General features: G+C 42.2%; 1 protein-coding gene across 9 annotated transcripts in view; it reads left to right on the top strand.

Annotated features, from left to right (window-relative positions):
• The window catches only part of LOC113571324 (ryanodine receptor 3), a 145,761-nt gene that overhangs the window by 90,665 nt on the left and 35,622 nt on the right, over positions 1-19,474 (top strand). For all 9 annotated transcript variants that reach the window (XM_081722275.1, XM_081722269.1, XM_081722273.1 and 6 more), the window contains 13 exons: positions 187-315; positions 6,898-7,171; positions 7,644-7,758; positions 8,628-8,760; positions 9,562-9,665; positions 9,816-9,951; positions 10,173-10,359; positions 10,741-10,849; positions 11,209-11,329; positions 12,884-13,053; positions 17,709-17,929; positions 18,438-18,528; positions 19,075-19,215. In XM_081722275.1, the coding sequence (XP_081578401.1) occupies positions 187-315; positions 6,898-7,171; positions 7,644-7,758; positions 8,628-8,760; positions 9,562-9,665; positions 9,816-9,951; positions 10,173-10,359; positions 10,741-10,849; positions 11,209-11,329; positions 12,884-13,053; positions 17,709-17,929; positions 18,438-18,528; positions 19,075-19,215 (1,931 nt within the window). The remainder of the gene's footprint in view (positions 1-186; positions 316-6,897; positions 7,172-7,643; positions 7,759-8,627; positions 8,761-9,561; positions 9,666-9,815; positions 9,952-10,172; positions 10,360-10,740; positions 10,850-11,208; positions 11,330-12,883; positions 13,054-17,708; positions 17,930-18,437; positions 18,529-19,074; positions 19,216-19,474) is intronic.

Raw genomic sequence — 19,474 nt, 5'->3', positions numbered from 1 at the left:
ATGTGAGATATTTTATATTGCTTGAAACAAGTGCAACTATAATATGTACAAATGTTCATATAGATTAACATTTAATCATATGCTAAACCACAGTAAACCTCTTCAAGGTTCAAGAGAGGGAACAAGGGAAAAGTAAACAGCATAAGAGAGACTACTAAAGGCTACCTGCTTCCTGCCTTCCCACAGGTATTCCTATGGAAGAGGAGGAAGAGGAGCAGGACACATCCATCAAAGGCCGCCTGCTAGCCCTGGTCTACAAGATCAAGGGACAGCCACACAAAGAGAGACCGCTGGAGAAAGAGCAAGCCGCCCCATGTAAGCAACTCTGGCCCACCAAGCCTCTCTGCCAGTGCATGTCTCCCTGGGTTTGGAAACTGCGTGCATGTTCCAGCCTAGCTACCTAACTGCTCCATTCACTCATGTCCCTTAATTCAGTCTGAAGGAATCCGCAGCATTCCTGGGGCATTGTCTTTATAAGGAGAAAGCCCTTTCTTCCCATACTTATCTGGCCTCCCTTACTTATATGGCCTTTAGATGGAGGAAGAAGCCGAAAGGGAGATTAAGTATAAGGAGGTGCAGCTTAGGTCAGAGAAGATGATAGAAAGATTGATGTGCTTTGTGGTCAGTGGAGCAGTAGTCATATCCATTTGCTTCCCGGCAGCATTCAAGTAATAGCACTGCCTTAGTGAGGCCTTGGTTTTTATGTGAGGGTGGCTACAGCATTAGGCAAATACACAAATTTATGTTCTTCTACAACTCTCTGGAGATTTTCAGGCAACAACAAGAATAATAATACTAATGATGATGATGATGATGATAAGTTTAATTTATATAGTGCTTATCTTAGGCCCAACTGTACAAATTACTGTACAAATCAAATATATAAAGAAGAGAAGGAACAAATTTTGAAAGAAAAACTGGAGTGAGAAGAAGAGTGAAAGTGTTGGGAAAAGGGAAAGGTTGTAAGATGTTGTCAGCCGCTAGCTACTTTATTAGTTACACATATTTTATTTGAGCATTTATAAGTGTAAAAATACAGACTGCAGCCCATCTGTTAGTAAGAACAATTTATGCAACATCCTTCATCACTGGTCAATGTCTGATCACTGCTGAGTGGATATTATTTAGGTTTCGGTTCTTAGTATATCAATAATCTGCTGGCAGTGCCATGGTAGTGGGTGGTGTGAGTGTGTGTTGGGCACTGCAGTTTTACTGACGTTTTATACATATAGGTGTCACTGCTAGATTCAGAATAAATATTTCTAATAAAGTTGTGAAGGGGGAGGGGTGTAAAGAAAAAATAACATGCAATGTATGTAACCTTATTTTAATGTCAGTATATGTGATCCAGAGGTAGCACACAATCTTGGCAGGACATCACACTTGTAGTGAAGATTCTGCTTTCCTTAGGAAAACTTAGAAGCTACACACTCTGTACACACTCTGCCCACATAAAGGAAGCATAACTTGCAATGACTTACATATCTTCTGTGTCCCCTGTACTACACACAGTTCTGTGGGGCTCCATTAGTAGTTGAACAGCTTGCTAATAATTTCTGATTCTGCCCTTCTGCCTATTATATGGTCTTGCTCCTTAATCTGGTGGCCATCCATTTCACTCTTCTCACAAATCTGAACTATCTCTGAAGCCGCATTCATTCCCAACCATGTGAGGCCAGTAATTATTCTTCAGTGGCAGAGGCTAAACCATTTCAATGTCCACCTGGTACCCTACACAGCAATTTACCCACAAAACTGTTCAAAGAAAACTCACTGCTGGAAGGATGAAAGAAATCTGGGACATTTAATATAAAGACATACAATACAGAAGAAACAGTTGCTGCCCCACAAAAAGACCATGCCGCCTTCAAATGACCAAGCTCATGGCCATTACACATTTAGGCTGGTCTAAAACAAAATAGCCAGTTTACTTATATTGGCAGGAGCATGCAAAGTCTCCAGCACATTTGAGCTATGAGTGAAGGAAGTAGGATCATCTGCAGTGTGACGCCACGAATGAATAGTAAGCACTGCCTCTTTCTCCAGTTGATCCTGAATGGGCTGCCTGCTTAGTCACACAAGAGCTTAGCACAAGGCAATGGCAGTCGCCAAGCAATGAACACTATCAAGATGGTGGAACATCATAGCAGCAGCATTCACAAAAAAATAGAAGCTCTGTGTCTCCTGTCGATAAATGAGAAGGAATGGCTGCACAATTTTCTTTCATAAAAGCTTGGGCCTTTTCCTGGCAGTGATCAGTGATGTATTAGATGTAAAGATTCTAATTGTACAACAATAAAACAGAAAATAGCCTGAGCATTACTGCATTTTAGCTCTAGCTATAGCTCTATCGTCTGCATCTCACCATACCTAACATGAACCAGCCTCAGCCTGCTGTTCTGTCACTATAATTGGGGCTTGCTATGTTTGCCCACAAGAATACCCTAAAAACCAATCTGACTCAAACAAATGCCAAGGTCCCCCAGATGGGACCACCCCAAAGAAATTCTCCAGGTTGAAATATGTCCCATTGATGCTGAGATGCTCACATGCAAGACTTCCAACACCAGTCCTTAGGGGTCATGCAATACCCCTTAATTGATCTCTTCATCTACAGAATGTATCTGAGGCTGTATGGCAAAGAATATGTATGTGTGTGTGTGTGTGTGTGTATGTGTGTGTGCCTGTGTGTGTGTGCCTGTGTGTGTGTGCCTGTGTGTGTGTGCGTGTGTGTGTGTGTGTGTGTGTGTGTGTGTGTGTGTGTGTGCGTGCTTGTGTGTGTGTGTGTGTGTGTGTGTGTGTGTGTGTGTGTGCTTGTGTGTTTGCTTCTGGACACTAGCCAGTGCTTGTGCTTATTCTGTTTGATCTTCCACATGATTGATAGAGTCTGTGGGCCGAGAGGTTGCTAGGTTTGTGGACAGCTGCATTTCTGTAATTGCCTAGGATTCAGAGAATGCGAGGGCATAAAGGGCCCATGAGCAAAGCCCTCGTGAGATGGCAGATAGCAGAAACTGCTGATCCTACCCCCAGCCTTTAAGGCAGCGGGCTCATTTACACTGTCCCCTGATCCAGCTCAAATGCTACTGACTTATTGGCGTTGCATCTGTAACACAAACATGGAACCACATCGAATGAGCAGCTTTTCATAATTACATGTTCTTAAACCTGTGCAAATGAGGATATTTGGTAATGTCTTACTGCAGACATTAGTTTCCTCACCGGGGTGGCCCATCCTAGAGAGGTGTCACAGTTTACAAGCAGATGTTGATTTAGGGCTAATGGTGACATTAAAACAAGGTTGATGTCTTGCTCTGTAGCCAGCACTTTAGATGTGATTCATTATAATGTTGACAAGGCCCCTTAGCCATCTGCTGTGTTCTGCTTCCATTTATCTTGCCTATTGATCAAGTTCTACCAAGGGTTACTGTGCATTTGCACATCACAATTACATCATGTTTCTGGTGTTCCTGATTGTTTTTTTAATACATGCATCATTATTACTGTAGAACTTTGTAAACATTTATTGTATTTGTATTATTAATTCAACTTTGTACAAGTATAAGAACCCAGTGTTGTTGTTGCTATTGCAACCCAGTGCTATTGTTGTTTGCCTTTGGGCATTTCAGAAATGTACAAGGAGATCAAAATCACTCAAAGTGGCTATTTTGGTGCATTTTCCAAATAGCTATATAAGCCTGCTCTATTTCATACTACATCTGCTCTGTGTGATGTAGTAGGACCTTTCAACAAGGTTGGACAGAACACTGGTCCACCTACTGTCCAGCTTTCCTGATTCAACAGTCACATCCTTTCCCCTTTCCATGGTATTGACCATTTCCCTAAACCCATATAACCCACTTAACATACAAAAGCACACTTGACACAAATTTGTCACTCTGTCAGACATTCTGTTGACATCCCTGAATGGGATCAATGCAGTGTTGCTGATTGTGGTCCTGCCTATTCTCCCTCAGGTATTCCAGCACAATGGCTTCTTCTGTGGTTGATGCCCATAAAAACTTATTTACTGCCACTGACAGAGTGACATTATTGGCTAAGGATAGTAATGATGGAATGATTACAGGCGAGCTGGGCTATTGCTTGTCCTTTCAGTGAATAGGCTATCTCAGTAGTTATAGAGAAATCTATTCAAATATATTGGGAATTAGCTTAGCCATGGCTACCTGGCACAAGTGATAGATAACACTTGCCAAATGTCACCATATGCATTTGGAAGATTTTAGAGGCTTACCTACCCTTTTATAACTGTCTTACTTCAACCTCAGTTCACACAGGTGGAATGAAGTATGGACATAATGACAAAGGTCAGAATTTAAAGTGGGTGCATCACATTTTTGTGTAACAGAACAGTGCAAATATTTCCAGTTATTTGCCTTGCACTCTTCCTCAATCATTTTAAAAGACCTTTAGTGACATCTTACAACTTCTGTGCTTGCTAATGCAATGATATAGTGTCTCACATAAGCTCATTTCTGTGTAGTTTACCATCATCTGCTGCGCCCAAAGTGCTCAAATTTCCAATGAGGCAAATGAGGCATTTACTTTTTTTCTTTGTTTTAGAAACATTAGAAGTTATGTTTTAGCCTTTTAAATGTTTTGCTAATGACCAAGCAACACTTTGAGCTGGCCATCTCTATCATAGCAGACCCATCATATAATTGGACAGAGGCAGGCTTATCAGAAAGTCAACTGCTGTGTGTGCTGGTCACAAGATGGATAGAATCTGGAGAAGAGTAGTGGATAAATGTCTGGGGAATGTAGAATTGGCACACACTGGACAAGCTTTAAAATATTGAAGAGATAGATACCAAAACCAGATTCACCTTGGATGAACAGATTTGTATCTCTGAGAGGTTGCAAAGCAGATGAGACTAAGGTTGGAGTAGAAGTGTTTGACAGGGCCTCAACCATATTTTTTTGACCAGAAATAACCCTGCTGCAGCAGGAGATGTAAATGTACAGATAAAGCCCTAAAGGTGTTAATGTAACTCATGGACCTCAGTAGATTTATCTTTATAAGAAACTGCATGTTTTGTGAAAGACTAAGGTTCCAATCCCAACAAACTAAGTCTGTCTGCAGGGCTTCAATGAGACCACCTCAGAAAGCAGTGTCGAATACAGATTTGTTCCAGCCAGTCTCACCTGTGAATATAACAAACTGCACAGAGTAATTGTTTAAGTGTCATGAGATACTCAACCACTTCCTGTCCTAACTCAGGATCCAAAGCAAACAGATTTATTCCAGATACAAAGCCAAGGAAAAAAAAACACTCAGGTACAGAGAAACCAGGAAAACAAAACCAGACAAGAATTCCAAAAATGCTAAGCAGCACGTAAAAGCAGAGGTCAAAACAGACAGTAAACAGCAAAGGAACTCTCAGAATTGCAGACTACCAAGAAGAGGCAAGACTTGGTGATGAACTAGTGAGATACAGGGACTTATATACACAGCATTATATTAGACAAAAAGAAACAGCTGGGGACAGAAGGATCACATACAGAGGGGATAGGAACTCTGGCACAGTTGCCCTCTGGTGGCCAGAGGTCGTGTTGTCTAGCGCAGCAGTGACACTGTCAAGCTAATTTACTGACATCTGATTACTGACATCACAGTTTAAAGTGCTTCACTTTGTCAGCTACTCTGTCCTCAGTGTACAAATAATTGCTTCCCATAATTGACGTTTTGCAGCTCAAGTGTGAGTAAGGGAGGAAACCTGCAGTCAATCGCACATTTTTGTACCCTGACAACACAATAGCGCAAATGTGCTTCTGATTTTGCAGCTAGCAGTGTATTGATTTAGTTTTAATGAAGCCTTAAGGATTAACCCCACCCCCCCAAACATAATGGCCAACTAAACAAATGACTTAGTCAGAACTGCTAGCCGTGAGATATTTTACTATTAATAAGCCCCTTTTTCCTCCCCCACTTATTGTTACATAACAGCAAGTGGAAATCAACTTGCCGATATAATCACCTGTTCTTGAGCTTCAGGCTGATCTAAGCATTTAGAATCTTAATTGGAAAATGAAACAAAGAAATATATATTGTGACAGCGGGTTGCTAATCTTCACAGAAAACGTTTCTATACCGAGCAGATTTGAAAACTTATGTTTCAGAATTGAGAATTTGGTTTTACTCATGAGGACATTTGCATTCCTGAGACCAGTTTGAGGCTTTTGAGGTTATGTAGAGACACTGTAAAAAGAGGACTCAACTGTTAATCTCAAGGCCTACCCAAAGCAAGACATAGCAGAACAAGTGTGTCTTTTCACCTGACCTGCTCTCAGCTCTTTGAAAAGGAGCTTAGGGTATTTCTTATGGAATTTCTTTGGGCAACAGATTTTGATGTAGAGGGTTTTTAAGTAGTTGAAAAATTTGTTACAGAAAGAATCATTTGCCATTGCTACTTCTGTCAGCAGTGACACTCTGTAACAACACCTGTCAGCCTACTGTCATTGTGATTTTTTTGACAATAACAATAATAAAAATAATAATAATAATAATAACAATAATAATAATAATTATTATTATTATTAATAATAATAATAATAATATTGATAAAAGGTTATTGGACATATATTTTATGTAGTATTATTGGACATATTTGTTAAGCAAACCATTATATATGTTATAGATATATATTACATGTATTTACATAGTGTATTTATATCCATAAATACATGTGAAACTTATGCCCATAGTAAATGACTGTAACAGTAAGTCATTTAGAGATTTAAGATTTCTATACTAAGGTTTGTCAATATTGTGCATAATTTACCTATGCAGAATATTGATTCGCATGTTCCTGAACTTAAGACTCTGTGCAGTCATGGGCGGGAGACACTAATTGCATAAACTTCCCCCACTCCTGACAGCCAACCTGAAGGAGCTGATCTCCCAGACCATGGTGAGCTGGGCTCAGGAGAGCCACATCCAGGACCCGGAGCTGGTGCGTGTCATGTTCAGCCTGCTGCGTCGGCAGTACGACAGCATTGGTGAGCTGCTGCGTGCCATGCGTAAGAGCTACACCATCAGCGCCGCCTCTGTGCACGACACAATCCACCTGCTGGCTTCGCTGGGCCAGATCCGCTCACTACTCAGCGTGCGCATGGGTGAGGAGGAGGAGCGGCTCATGATCGATGGCCTGGGGTAAGCATGGCCCGCCACACATGCAGAAACGCTAATCTCCTAATGGTGATGGAGAGAACATTTTGGAATAGAGATATGGATAGAGATAACATAATCTGTTTATTTATTGTGCATAGGATACTGAGTAGATATTTGAGTGGAAATAAGATGTTAAGGATTGCATATTTGGGTAGAGTTATTCACTGAGATAATATTGCCTAATTGTGTATTTCCATAGGAGACCGTAGAAGCAAACTGGCATATATGATAAATTGTTAAGTTTGGGGGTAGTGGTCATATACCTTACACATGCATTTATTTAACTAGTCTAACAGCCCAGCTTATGATTAAAGGCCATGAGCAGGCATTCTAATATGTTAATGAGAGAAACAGAACATTTCATGGATAATGCATACAGTGCTAATTATAGAATACAATAATTTCATGCAGCCTAATTCAGTATCTGTTAGTTTTTCCTGTGTGTGTTCTTTAGTGACATCATGAACAACAAGGTGTTCTACCAGCACCCCAACCTGATGAGGGTACTGGGCATGCACGAGACTGTAATGGAAGTTATGGTGAACGTATTGGGGGGTGGCAAATCTCAGGTACTGCACATTTGTGGCATTTGTGTGTTTTTGCTCCTAGCAATCCACCTTCTTAATAAACATATAAAAACTTTAGGGTGCAGAATGTATTACACAAAGATTACTTTAGTCTCCTACTATGGACAAGGGGACATGGACATTAACGCAAGTATTAATTAAACCAGCATATTTAGAAAGGAGAACAAACTGATTTAGCACTAGGATTGAGGGAAGCCTTGTAAGAATGTGCCATTGGTAGAGGGATTCAAGATACCATTATTAAGGTATTCTGCCTAGTCACAGTGATGTTAATTGGATGAGGGTAGATGTCAGTGTGGCTCTATGCCACTGATTTGGTCTTGTGGGAGGCTGTTTGGTCTGTCTGTGTGTGGGTGGGTGTGTGTAGAATAATGAGAACTGGACCTATTTCAGAAGATGGAAGCTCTCTTCTGTATAATTTTTAATATTATTTTTAAGGGAGGGCAGCATGTCTGGACTTCTCTGATGAATTAGACTTGGTCTGTGATTTAATAACTCTGCAGACTCTAAACCATAATTAGTTTATGTCAAGGTTACGAGTTATGTACTTTTCTCTACAGGCTTGGTGGTCAAAAAAGATACCCATACAAGCACTCTCAATTCTCTCCCCAAATAATGAGATACCCAGTCCCAAAAACCTTTTAGCCTTTTTGTTTCCTAATAACAAAATGCAGAATGAGCGTTTGATTTATGAAATGTGATTATCTAGTATTGATCCGAATCGAGAATTAATTGAAGGTGTATGTATATTTGCCTGCACCATGGTACTGACAGATTTTAAGCCAGTCCTGAGACTATAATGACTATATATATATATTAAAAAAAAAACACCCTACCACTTCCCTTTACAGGAAATTGCCTTTCCTAACATGGTGGCAAGCTGCTGCCGATTCCTGTGCTACTTCTGCCGAATCAGCCGCCAGAACCAGAAGGCCATGTTTGACCACCTGAGCTACCTGCTGGAGAACAGCAGTGTGGGGCTGGGTGAGTGTCCCAGCATGGCTCCCCACGCAGCCATGGGGGTCGGAACAGACCCTACACTACACAGCCAGTTCATGTTCATGAAGACAACTGCACCATGTCCAAGACTATGTTACATCAGTGGTCATCAGATTAGTAGTGATGTGTACAGAGAGCATGCTTAGATTGAATGTGCTGAATGTTTTTGTTTTTAATGTGTGTTTCAGAACCTAAATCGGTATTAAAGCAATGTTATCAACATTTTCTGCAGCTTAAATCTTTTCAGAAGTTACTTCCAAAACCAAGCAATCCAGAATGCAGCTCAGAAAACACTTGAAATTAAAATCAAAATATATGTACTGTGTATGCTTTATACATGGTTAGTTATTCATTTCCTAACTCAAAGCCTTATTTGTTGTGTGGGGTGTGTGTTAATTAACTGCTGTGCCCCTTTAACATGTGTTCAACTTCTGAAGGAGTACCAAAATGATGAAATACATCAAGGGTAAAGATTTATCCAGCAGTCTTACAGGCTGAACTCTTAATGCTTAATATTCCCCTTTCTAAAATCAGTAATTTTAGGCTGTTTATGGAAGGTATTTGTACTAGTACTGTTTTGTAGCATTGCTAAGATGTTACCATGTTTTGGACTTGTATCACAGGTAGTTGAAATACTGCCTCCTTCTGGCTTTTGTGAGCTGCTACACCTTTAATTTGCTGCAATAATGAAAAGTTTAAAAGGATAGAATTTGGTGACGTGTGCGTCTGTGCATGTGTGTGCCTGTGTGCACGCATGCATGCTTGCGTGTGTGTGTGTGTCCATAGCGTCTCCATCCATGAGAGGCTCCACACCTCTGGATGTAGCTGCTTCCTCTGTGATGGACAATAACAGTCTTGCACTTGCACTCGAGGAGCCCGACCTTGACAAGGTTTGTGTGTGTGCACACAAAGATCTCTAACATATAAATCTCTCTTGTATTCATTCATACAGGTGTACATATATGTTTTTGTGTATGTGTGTGTGTGTCTGTGTGTGTGTGGGTGGTTGGGTGGGTTGTTGTGTGTGCATGTGTGTGTAGGTGGTCACCTATCTAGCAGGATGTGGACTGCAGAGCTGTCCCATGCTGCTCTCCAAAGGCTATCCGGACATAGGCTGGAACCCCATCGAGGGGGAGCGCTATCTCTCCTTCCTGCGCTTTGCTGTCTTCGTCAATGGTAAGCCACTGTTGCTACGGCAGCATGATAGATGCACAGGGAAGGTATAAACAGCTATCTATATACAAAATAGAACACAAATACACTTGCTTTTGCCATACACAAATACACAGACACACCTCAGCTTTTGAAAACCAGTGGTCATGCTTGTGCAATAAATTGTCAAGGTGCAGACAGACTCACACAGGGCAGAGTATGTAAACCTTCCTGCTGTCCTGCAGGTGAGAGCGTGGAGGAGAACTCTAGCGTGGTGGTGAAGCTGTTGATTCGTCGACCTGAGTGCTTTGGCCCCGCCCTCCGTGGAGAGGGCGGGAATGGACTGCTGGCGGCCATGAAAGAGGCCATTAAAATATCGGAGATGCCAGCACTGGACCTGCCCAGCAGCACCCAGGGTCTCACATCAGATGCGTAAGACACACACACACCTATATAACCACGCAGATGCACACTTACACAACCACACTCACATATTACTGTATTCCTGGGAGCTTTGTTTTAAATGGTATATTACAGTGTTCAATACTACCATTTTTACATTACCATTACCTCATAAACCAAAATGTTTTGGTTCATTTAATTTTTTAAGTGAAGTGAAGACATAATTTTGTATAAAAATGTAATAGAATTTATTACATTTGAAATGCATTTGAATGTTTCATTACAGGGACTGCCAAACTAGGGACCTCCCTACATTGTTTTTAAGTTTTCCTATCTGATGACTTTTTTAAAGATCTAATTTTCCCTCTCACTCTATCCCTTGCCATGTAATTCTTTCTTGGCCTCTCTCAGGTCCACTGAGGATGGTGAGGAGGATGAGGTCGTCCACATGGGCAATGCCATCATGTCGTTCTACTCTGCCCTCATCGACCTGCTGGGACGCTGTGCGCCTGAGATGCACGTGCGTCCACCACATCTTTCTTCCAGTGCATGCAATTAGTTTCATGGCACTTATGAACCCCCCCAGGCATTGTTATGTATTAATCATATAAGTGGCCTTAATTGGCATGCAAATGCAAAGCTGTTTTAATCTCTCAATCTTTATTTATTTATTTATTTATATTTATTTTATTTTATGTCTGTGTAGTCAAGTTAATGTATTTCTTCATTGTTAGTGTAAATTATAATTGGCTGCTGACCCGATTTTTGTACACAGGAGCAACCAGTGCTATGAAGCTCATTTGTTTGATAGGGAAAGATGAGACATCATTTGTATCTACCCAGAAGCAGTTTTAAAGCACTATGCTCTCACACTCACAGCTGATTAATAAGGGCAAAGGGGAGGCTGTTCGAATCCGTGCCATCCTGCGTTCTCTTGTGCCCATCGAAGACCTGGTTGGCATCATCAGCATCCCGCTCCAAATGCCTGTCGTTAATAAAGGTAGGATCCAGAGCTGGCTGATGCAGTGGCCATATGGCAATGTGGATTCATTTTTCATTTTTGGACATATAGAAGAGTGTTTGAGATTTGGGGATTTTAGGACCTTTAGAAGACAGTCTAGGACAAAATGGCCATTGGGGTTTGTCTTAAATTAGTATTTTTTCTCATTTAAATTTTTTTTTTTGTTCTTTTCTGGATCGTTTAAAATTTACATGTCAGTTATAGCATGTTCTGTGATCCTTAACATACATGTGCTGTATGTGGCTGTCTGGTTTACCTGTCTCACTGTCACATTTCTGCAGTGGTTTCAATATATTTGGAAAATAAGGCCAGTGTGTGATTTACTGAGGACGCTCAGTGGTCTGACCTAATTCTTCTCTGAAGACACACACACACACACACACTCACCCCTCAGATCCTCTGCAGCAAACAGCTGATATGAAAAGTTAAACTCAAATGATTGCCTGTCAGTGGGTATCTTTGCCACAGACATCCTTCATGTTGAAAGAACCGAATGATTGTTAGGATATGTCTGGAATTTATTTGCCCCATTTCTGTAGAGTTTATTTGCCAGCCGACAGCCGAGCAAGCAGGCTTTACTGATGAGCGCACCACAAGCCAGTGTGAGCCAGCACACACACACACACACACACACACACTCACCCCTCAGATCCTCTGCAGCAAACAGCTGATATGAAAAGTTAAACTCAAATGATTGCCTGTCAGTGGGTATCTTTGCCACAGACAGGCTTCATGTTGAAAGAACCGAATGATTGTTAGGATATGTCTGGAATTTATTTGCCCCATTTCTGTAGAGTTTATTTGCCAGCCGACAGCCGAGCAAGCAGGCTTTACTGATGAGCGCACCACAAGCCAGTGTGAGCCAGCACACACACACACACACACACACACACACACACACAAAATTTCTTCCTTGACTTTGATGAAATCAGTTTCTGATTTTTGTTGTAGATTCTTCTAAGGCTGAGTAAGGATTGGCAGAGTGCAAGTGTGACTGTGTGGTGTCTATATTAAGCGTAATGCCAAAATTGTATGAACAGTCCAATTTCATACTGCCAGTAGTCGAGTATACAGAGACAAAGAAACAAAGAGCATAACCAAACTAAAATCACCCACTACACCAAGTTTCAATACAGAAACTAACAAGGGGTAAGTGGACTTAGGTGAGGATACAGCAACACAGCACATGGTAGATGGAGACATAAGCAAAACCAGAACAAAACCAGTGGGACACTGGGCTACTCTTAAAAGCAACATACCAGAGGCATATCAGACACAGTCATTATCAAGCAAGACATGGAACATCACAAACACTACAGCTAGGAGGAAGTGCAAAGAGTGTGAGGGAGTCCAGCAAGCCTGGTCCTCTTCTGCTCTCATGCACGTCACTCAGGTCAGGAGGAGCTTGATCATCAGCACAGTTGAGGACTGCTCAGGAAATTAGTCTAAAAGTAGATGATACAAATAACATCAGCAAAGATGGAGTTGTCCAGTGCCTCAGTTTCTCTCTGTCTCTCTCTTACTCTCTCTCAGATGGCAGTGTGACTGAGCCTGACATGTCTGCCTCTTTCTGCCCGGACCACAAGGCACCCATGGTGTTGTTTTTGGACCGGGTTTATGGCATAGAGGACCAGAGCTTCCTTCTGCACCTGCTGGAGGTGGGCTTCCTCTCCGACCTGCGTGCCGCAGCTTCTCTGGACACGGTGAGCCATCCCAGGCAGGGCAGGGCAAACCCACCTTTACTTCAGTTCAGACCCTCAGTCTCACTAAGTATTAACTTTGATTCAGTTATACATCATACTGCTCCTATATTACTTATAATTTATTTGCTGTAATTTGTCAATTTGTTTTATTATTATTACAGCTTACTTATTTCTGCTATAGTAAGTTCCAGTCATCTAGCATCCAAATGAAATCCTTTAGCACTAGTTTGCTCACATGAAGAGAAAGAATATTTGGCTGATCCTGTGCTCTGAGGAAGTGAAATATGATCATAGAGACCGAGGCTTCAGTGTTGCTGTTGAATCATTGGGTCTGTTGCACTTTCAAGTCTCTATTAACAGCTCAAAGCAATCTGACTTCATGCTGTTCTGACAATGTGAGGACTCCCACTCAGCAGAGAGTTGCTGGGCCCCCCCTACACTAGGTACAATACTGTCAGCAGCAGGCATTGGATTTTTTCCAGTGTAACATCATTGAGCCAAATTTGTTTTGAGCTCATCAAAAGAATGATTCTGGCATGTGAAGCATTACCATTGTCCTACCATGTGTTGAGTTGAGTGGTGTGTGGCGAGGCCTAGCCTAGCTCCATTTCTTCTTGTTTTGGACATCTCTTTAAGTATGCCTGTGGCACAAACAGCTAGTGTTGATGCAATAACAGCTAAGAATAGCCCCAGGTCAAGCAGCTGCCAAGTTCTCCAGAAGGGAAGGCAAACAGCGATGCCAGGCTAAAAGATCACATAGCCAGGCATATTCAGAGTCTGGGGTGTGTTCCCCAATCCTGATTAATCTCAGGGAACAACGACGCAAAAACTATGCCTCTGCACCTGTGCTGGAAAAGGCCGACCAGTCGAAAACCACCGATTTACATACACTCATGATTAGATTAAATAATAATGAGAATTATTAATGAAAAAGTATTTAATATTTAAATAACAAAAAACATTACATCCTACCTATTGAACATCAAGCCTATTAGACACAAGTATCCTTTCCTGTATCAATCCAGTATAACGTTGGCCTGAGTGCCGCAGGGCAGGGGACACAGAATCCCTTGGTGTGAAACATTTATTGACAAAACAAATGACACTCATGGCACTCACAACAACGAAAAGTGTAAACAATAACAACCACATAAATGCTGGTTCACGCCAACAGTGGCTATACACTCAATAGCACTAACATTTACGGCATTTAGCAGACACTCTTATCCAGAGCGACTTAAAGTGCTTTGTCATTTACTCACAGAATATATCTTAGTACGGTAGGTTAGAATCAAACATACCAATGAACTAGAATACAGGGATAAATGCTGATACCTAGGAGTACAAAATACATAAGGTCTCTCAGACAACAATAAGTGCTAGAGTTTGTTAAACAACATAAACAATACCCTACAATAAGTACTAATTTAGTCAGTCAATATTGGAGCAGTGTCAGTTGTCCTTGAAATATCCTGCAAATAGATGGGTCTTCAGTCTGCATTTAAAGACTGCAAGGGACTCTGCTGTCTGGACAAGTGGGAGTTCATTCTACCATCTGGGAGCCGGGACAGAAAATGGTCTCGATGCTTGTCGTCCATGAGACTTGAAGCATGGTATTTCAAGCTGAGCCGTACTTGAGGTTCGAAGTACTCGAGGTACGGATCAGGCTTTGACCATTGACCTCATGTATGAAGGGGCTGGTCCATTTTTGGCTTTGTAGGGAAGCATCAAGGTTTTAAATCTGATGTGTGCAGCTACAGGGAGCGCAGCAGTGGAGTAACATGTGAACTTCAGAAGATCAATTGTGCTTCTGCATTCTGGACAAGCTGTAGAGGTTTGATGGCTCTTGGAGGAAGACCAGCAAGTAGCGAGTTGCAGTAGTCTAGCTTTGAGATCACGAGAGACTGCACAAGCATCTGGGTAGCTTCCTGCGAGAGAAAGGGTTGAATCCTTTGTATGTTACAAAGGAGGAATCTGCAAGACTGGGTTAGATTAGAAACATGAGTTGAGAACAACAACTCATTGTCCAAAGTTATGCTCAGGCCACGGGCAGCTTCGAATGGTGATACCAGAGAGTTCTCAAAGGAAACAGTGAGGTCATGGTAAGGGTTGGGAGTACCTGAGATGAACAGAAGCTCAGTTTTACTGGGGTTGAGCTTCAAGTGGTGGGCCGTCATCCATGACGCAATGTCAGTCAAGCATGCTGAGATGCATCTGGAGATCTGCGTGTCAGAGGGTGGAAAAGAAAGAAATAGTGTGTCATCAGCATAGCAGTGGTAGGAAAAACCATAAGATATTACATCACCAAGAGAATGAGTATATAAAGAGAAGAGAAGGGGGCCTAATACTGAGCCTTGTGGAAGATCAGTGGAGAGTCTACACGATTTGGATGTGGATCCTCTGTCACCTGATAGGACCGTCCCTCCAGATAGGACTGAAACTATCTCCAATCAGAGCCAGTTACACCAAGCCTGGAGAAAACAGAGAAGAATGTTGTGATTCACTGTCAAAGGCTGCCGAAAGGTCTAGAAGAATCAAAACATGACTGTTTGGCAGCTTTAGCAGCATGAAGTTTCTCAGTCACTGCTATGAGGGCTGTTTCTGTAGACTGTGCTGGTTTATAGCCAGACTGATTGGGATCATGTAGCTGGTTATGGATGAGGAAAAAACAATTGATTATAAACTGCTCGTTCAAGGGATTTTGAGAGGAAAGAGAAGTGATACCGGTCTGTAGTTAGTAATGCTGGAGCTTCTTGAGGATTGGTACCACCCTGGCAATTTTGAATGCAGTAGGCACATATACAGAAGTTAAGGAGTTGTTGAAGAGGAACATTTTGGAGAGGACTGGATGGAAAGAGAAGGAAGGGAGAGAGAAGGATAGAAAGTGATGGTCCGAGAGGTGGAGGGGGGTGACTGCGATGTCAGATGTTGTGGTGATACGGGTGAAGTTCAGGTCCAGAACATTACCCGCTTTGTGAGTTGGTGGAGAGTGGTTGAGGGTGTGGTCAAATGCTGTCAACAGCGGAAGAATGCAAGAGGAATGCAGCTTGTCTGATGCAAGGTTGAAGTCTCCAAGGAGAATGAGTGGATTTTCTTCAATGGGGAATTGACTCAGGAGGCTGTCGAGCTCATCAGTGAAGTGATCTAGGGAACTTGGAGGGCGGTAGATGACAATGATAAGAAGTTTGGTGGGGAAAGACACTAATGGCATGAAATTCAAAAGAGGAGATGGAAAGAGTAGAGAAGGAAAGTGGAGTGAAACACCACTCTCAAGACATTAGTAAACCTGTGCCATCACCCCTGCTGAGACGCCTCAGAGAATGGATAAATGAAAAGGCAGTGGGCAGAGCAGCCGGAGTCGCCAAGTTCTCAGGGATGATCCAAGTTTCTTTTAGAGCCAGGAAGTGTAGGAAGTGGAGGGATGCTAATACTGAGATGAAGTCAGCATTTGCGGAGCCCTCCTGCCACCACGATATGTGATGGTGCCAAGCGTTGTGAGTAAGTGAGGTTGCTGAGATTGCGACGTCTATGATAATGTCGAGGAGATCTGTGGGATAGATAGAGAGGAATTGTGAAACATTTCAGATGCTTGATTTGTGGATGTATGAGATAAAAGATTGAGATAATGAGAAGATACTTAGCTGAGTTTGTGAAGTCCTGTAGGTGAGATGTAGATGAACTGATTGAGAGCACCACCAAACCTTCTGCAGATTACTAGTTGTTGTAATTTAACTCAGTTCTATAAGTGCTGAGCCCACCCCTCAATTCACACCTAAGGCCAGGGCAAAACTACACTGGTAGTGAGTAATTACAGCTAACAAGCAACTAACAACTAGGTTTAGACAATAAGCCTTGAATTTCACAGAATCTAAGGCAAACGTAAGTGAACTCAGAGCCTACCTTAACCAACCAGATGATAATCCAATGAGACAAACCAAAGCACACTAACAATGACAATAGTAGTAACAATGACCAACGATGAGGCATACACAGGCGGGGGTTTAAATATACAAACAAACACTTAACATCAACCCCTGTAGAGGTGTGTGCCATCACAGAGGGTGTGACTACAAACAATTGTGAACCTACCGCCTCACCCCACCCCCCGCACACGGCAGGTCATACCACGTGACTCGTGACATCCAGAAACACAACAGCGCCGAATCATTTCATTTACTTCCTTTAAGTGTGTAAATCAACAAATCAACAAATAATTTCATAGTTAAATTGTTTGTTTCATATAAATTTACAAACAGCTGTCTGCACTCAGGAATGATCCAAGGGGTTTCACTCTGGGAAGCTACCCTCTACTGTGTTCTTTTAATATTAGGAACGTACAGACAACAGGCTAGAATGTGTGTGTGTGTGTGTGTGTGTGTGTGTGTGTGCAGTTATCATGCTTTGAACCAGCGGTGCAAATTTTCAAGAAAAACTTTCAAGAAAAATTTTTGAACTAGAACTGCACACGAGCTTCAAGTTAGTGCTTAGTCAGTTACAAATGGGTCAAAGTAATCTTAAATTTATGAACGTGTAGCTTTGTTTCACTAATTAGCAACATTAACCCTCTGAGGTCTAAGGACATTTTTTCTGTTTATTCATATTTTCTTAATTTAACTTTAAACTCGGGGGGGACTTCTGATTCGGTTTCTATGCAGGACACACTGAGGACCACTGAGACAGCTCTAGCAATGAACCGCTACATTGGCACAGCCATGCTGCCGCTGCTCACTCGCTGTGCCCCCCACTTTGCCAGCACTGAGCACCATGCCACGCTCATCGACTCCACCCTCCACACCATCTACCGGCTGTCCAAGGGCTCTGCACTCACCAAAGCTCAGAGAGACGCCATTGAGGAATGCCTGCTTGCTGTCTGTAGGTGAGGTTGTTAGCGTGGGACCCAGACACAGCTTGGCTGTTTGCTAGTTGCCTGTCTGTGAGGGGTTCAAGGAGCCTTGGAATCCTGGCTTGGTCAATTGTTTTTTTTTGTTTGTTTGTTTGGGTCCTGGGTTGGTTGTTGGTGTGTTCCTGGGTTGGGTGTTGGATTGGTTGTTGGTTTGGTTGACGGCTGGTTTCTTCATTGGTTTTTGGATTGGTTTCTGGGTTGGGTGTTGGACTGGTTACCCAGCTATGTCGTGTGGGCGTTAGACTGGTTACCCAGCTGGGTCAGGTGGGTGTTGGACTGGTTACGCAGCTGTGTCAGGTGGGTGTTGGACTGGTTACCCAGCTGTGTCGAGTGGGTGTTGGACTGGTTACCCAGCTGTGTCGGGTGGGTGTTGAACTGGTTACCAAGCTGTGTTGGGTGGGTGTTGGACTGGTTGCCCATCTGTGACAGGTGGGTGTTGGATTGGTTACCCAGCTGTTTCGGGTGGGTGTTGTTTCTGCAGGCATTTGAGACCCTCCATGCTTCAGCAGCTGCTCCGTCGCCTGGTGTTTGACGTGCCTCTGCTGTCTGAGTACTGTAAAATGGCTCTCAAGGTGAGCTACTGTGTAACAATCAGTTTATTTTATGCATGGTTTCAGTCACTGACTTCCCATTGGTGATTAGCATGGTGTTGTCTCCATTCCTATGTTACAGTACACTACTGGAGCCACCATTTCACCAATTAAATGTTTTTTTGTTTTTTGTTTTTTTTTTTCCTCAGTATTCGGTAATCTAGTATGCCATATCAAAATCTGAAACCTTGGCTGGACACTTCCTTTGTCCCATGTATATGGTTATAAGGTAGCAAAACATTGTTTAATTGGAGCTTGGTTACTCAGTTTCAATTTTTTGTCCCAAAGTTTGAATACCTTTTACACTATGGCTTTAAAACAACTCTGAGACACATAGTTAATGTGAGTGATCAGTGAACTTCACATGGTTGCTAAACGTTGTGAGACATGGGTGAATATAGTGAATAGATTAAAAAAACACATTAAAAATCAGATTTGAGAAATGTTAATTGAAAACTTTGACTCTCCTACATAGCATAAGACATGGTCGAGCATTTTATTCTCTGTGCTCCCCTGTCCTCTCCACAGCTTTTAACGAACCACTATGAGCAGAACTGGAAGTACTACTGCCTTCCATCTGGTTGGGGCAGCTATGGTATGGCTTCTGAGGAAGAGCTGCTCCTCACCAAGAAGATCTTCTGGGGGATCTTCGATTCACTCTCCCAAAAGGTCGAGTTCCAGTGTCTGTTTGCTTTTTACACAGTTTGTATTTTTGATTAGTTAGTCAGCTTTCATTGATAACATATGTTCTATTCATCATGCCTGTTTAATTGGCTATTCTGTTAATACAGTTACTAAAGCTTGAAAGTCATGATTCAAAAATGCTAAAACCTGATATATTGCACTCATTCAAATTTCGCAAAGTTTGGTTGGTAAACACAGCCTTGACACTACTCATCTGCAGCAAGTAATGGTCTGTTGCAGTGTG

Source organism: Electrophorus electricus, chromosome 10 (genome assembly GCF_041902795.1).
Source record: "Electrophorus electricus isolate QZ-2024a chromosome 10, ASM4190279v1, whole genome shotgun sequence".
Lineage (NCBI taxonomy): Eukaryota > Metazoa > Chordata > Actinopteri > Gymnotiformes > Gymnotidae > Electrophorus > Electrophorus electricus.
The sequence above is the reverse complement of the archived record's forward strand: the minus strand, read 5'-3'. Positions and strand labels throughout refer to the sequence as shown.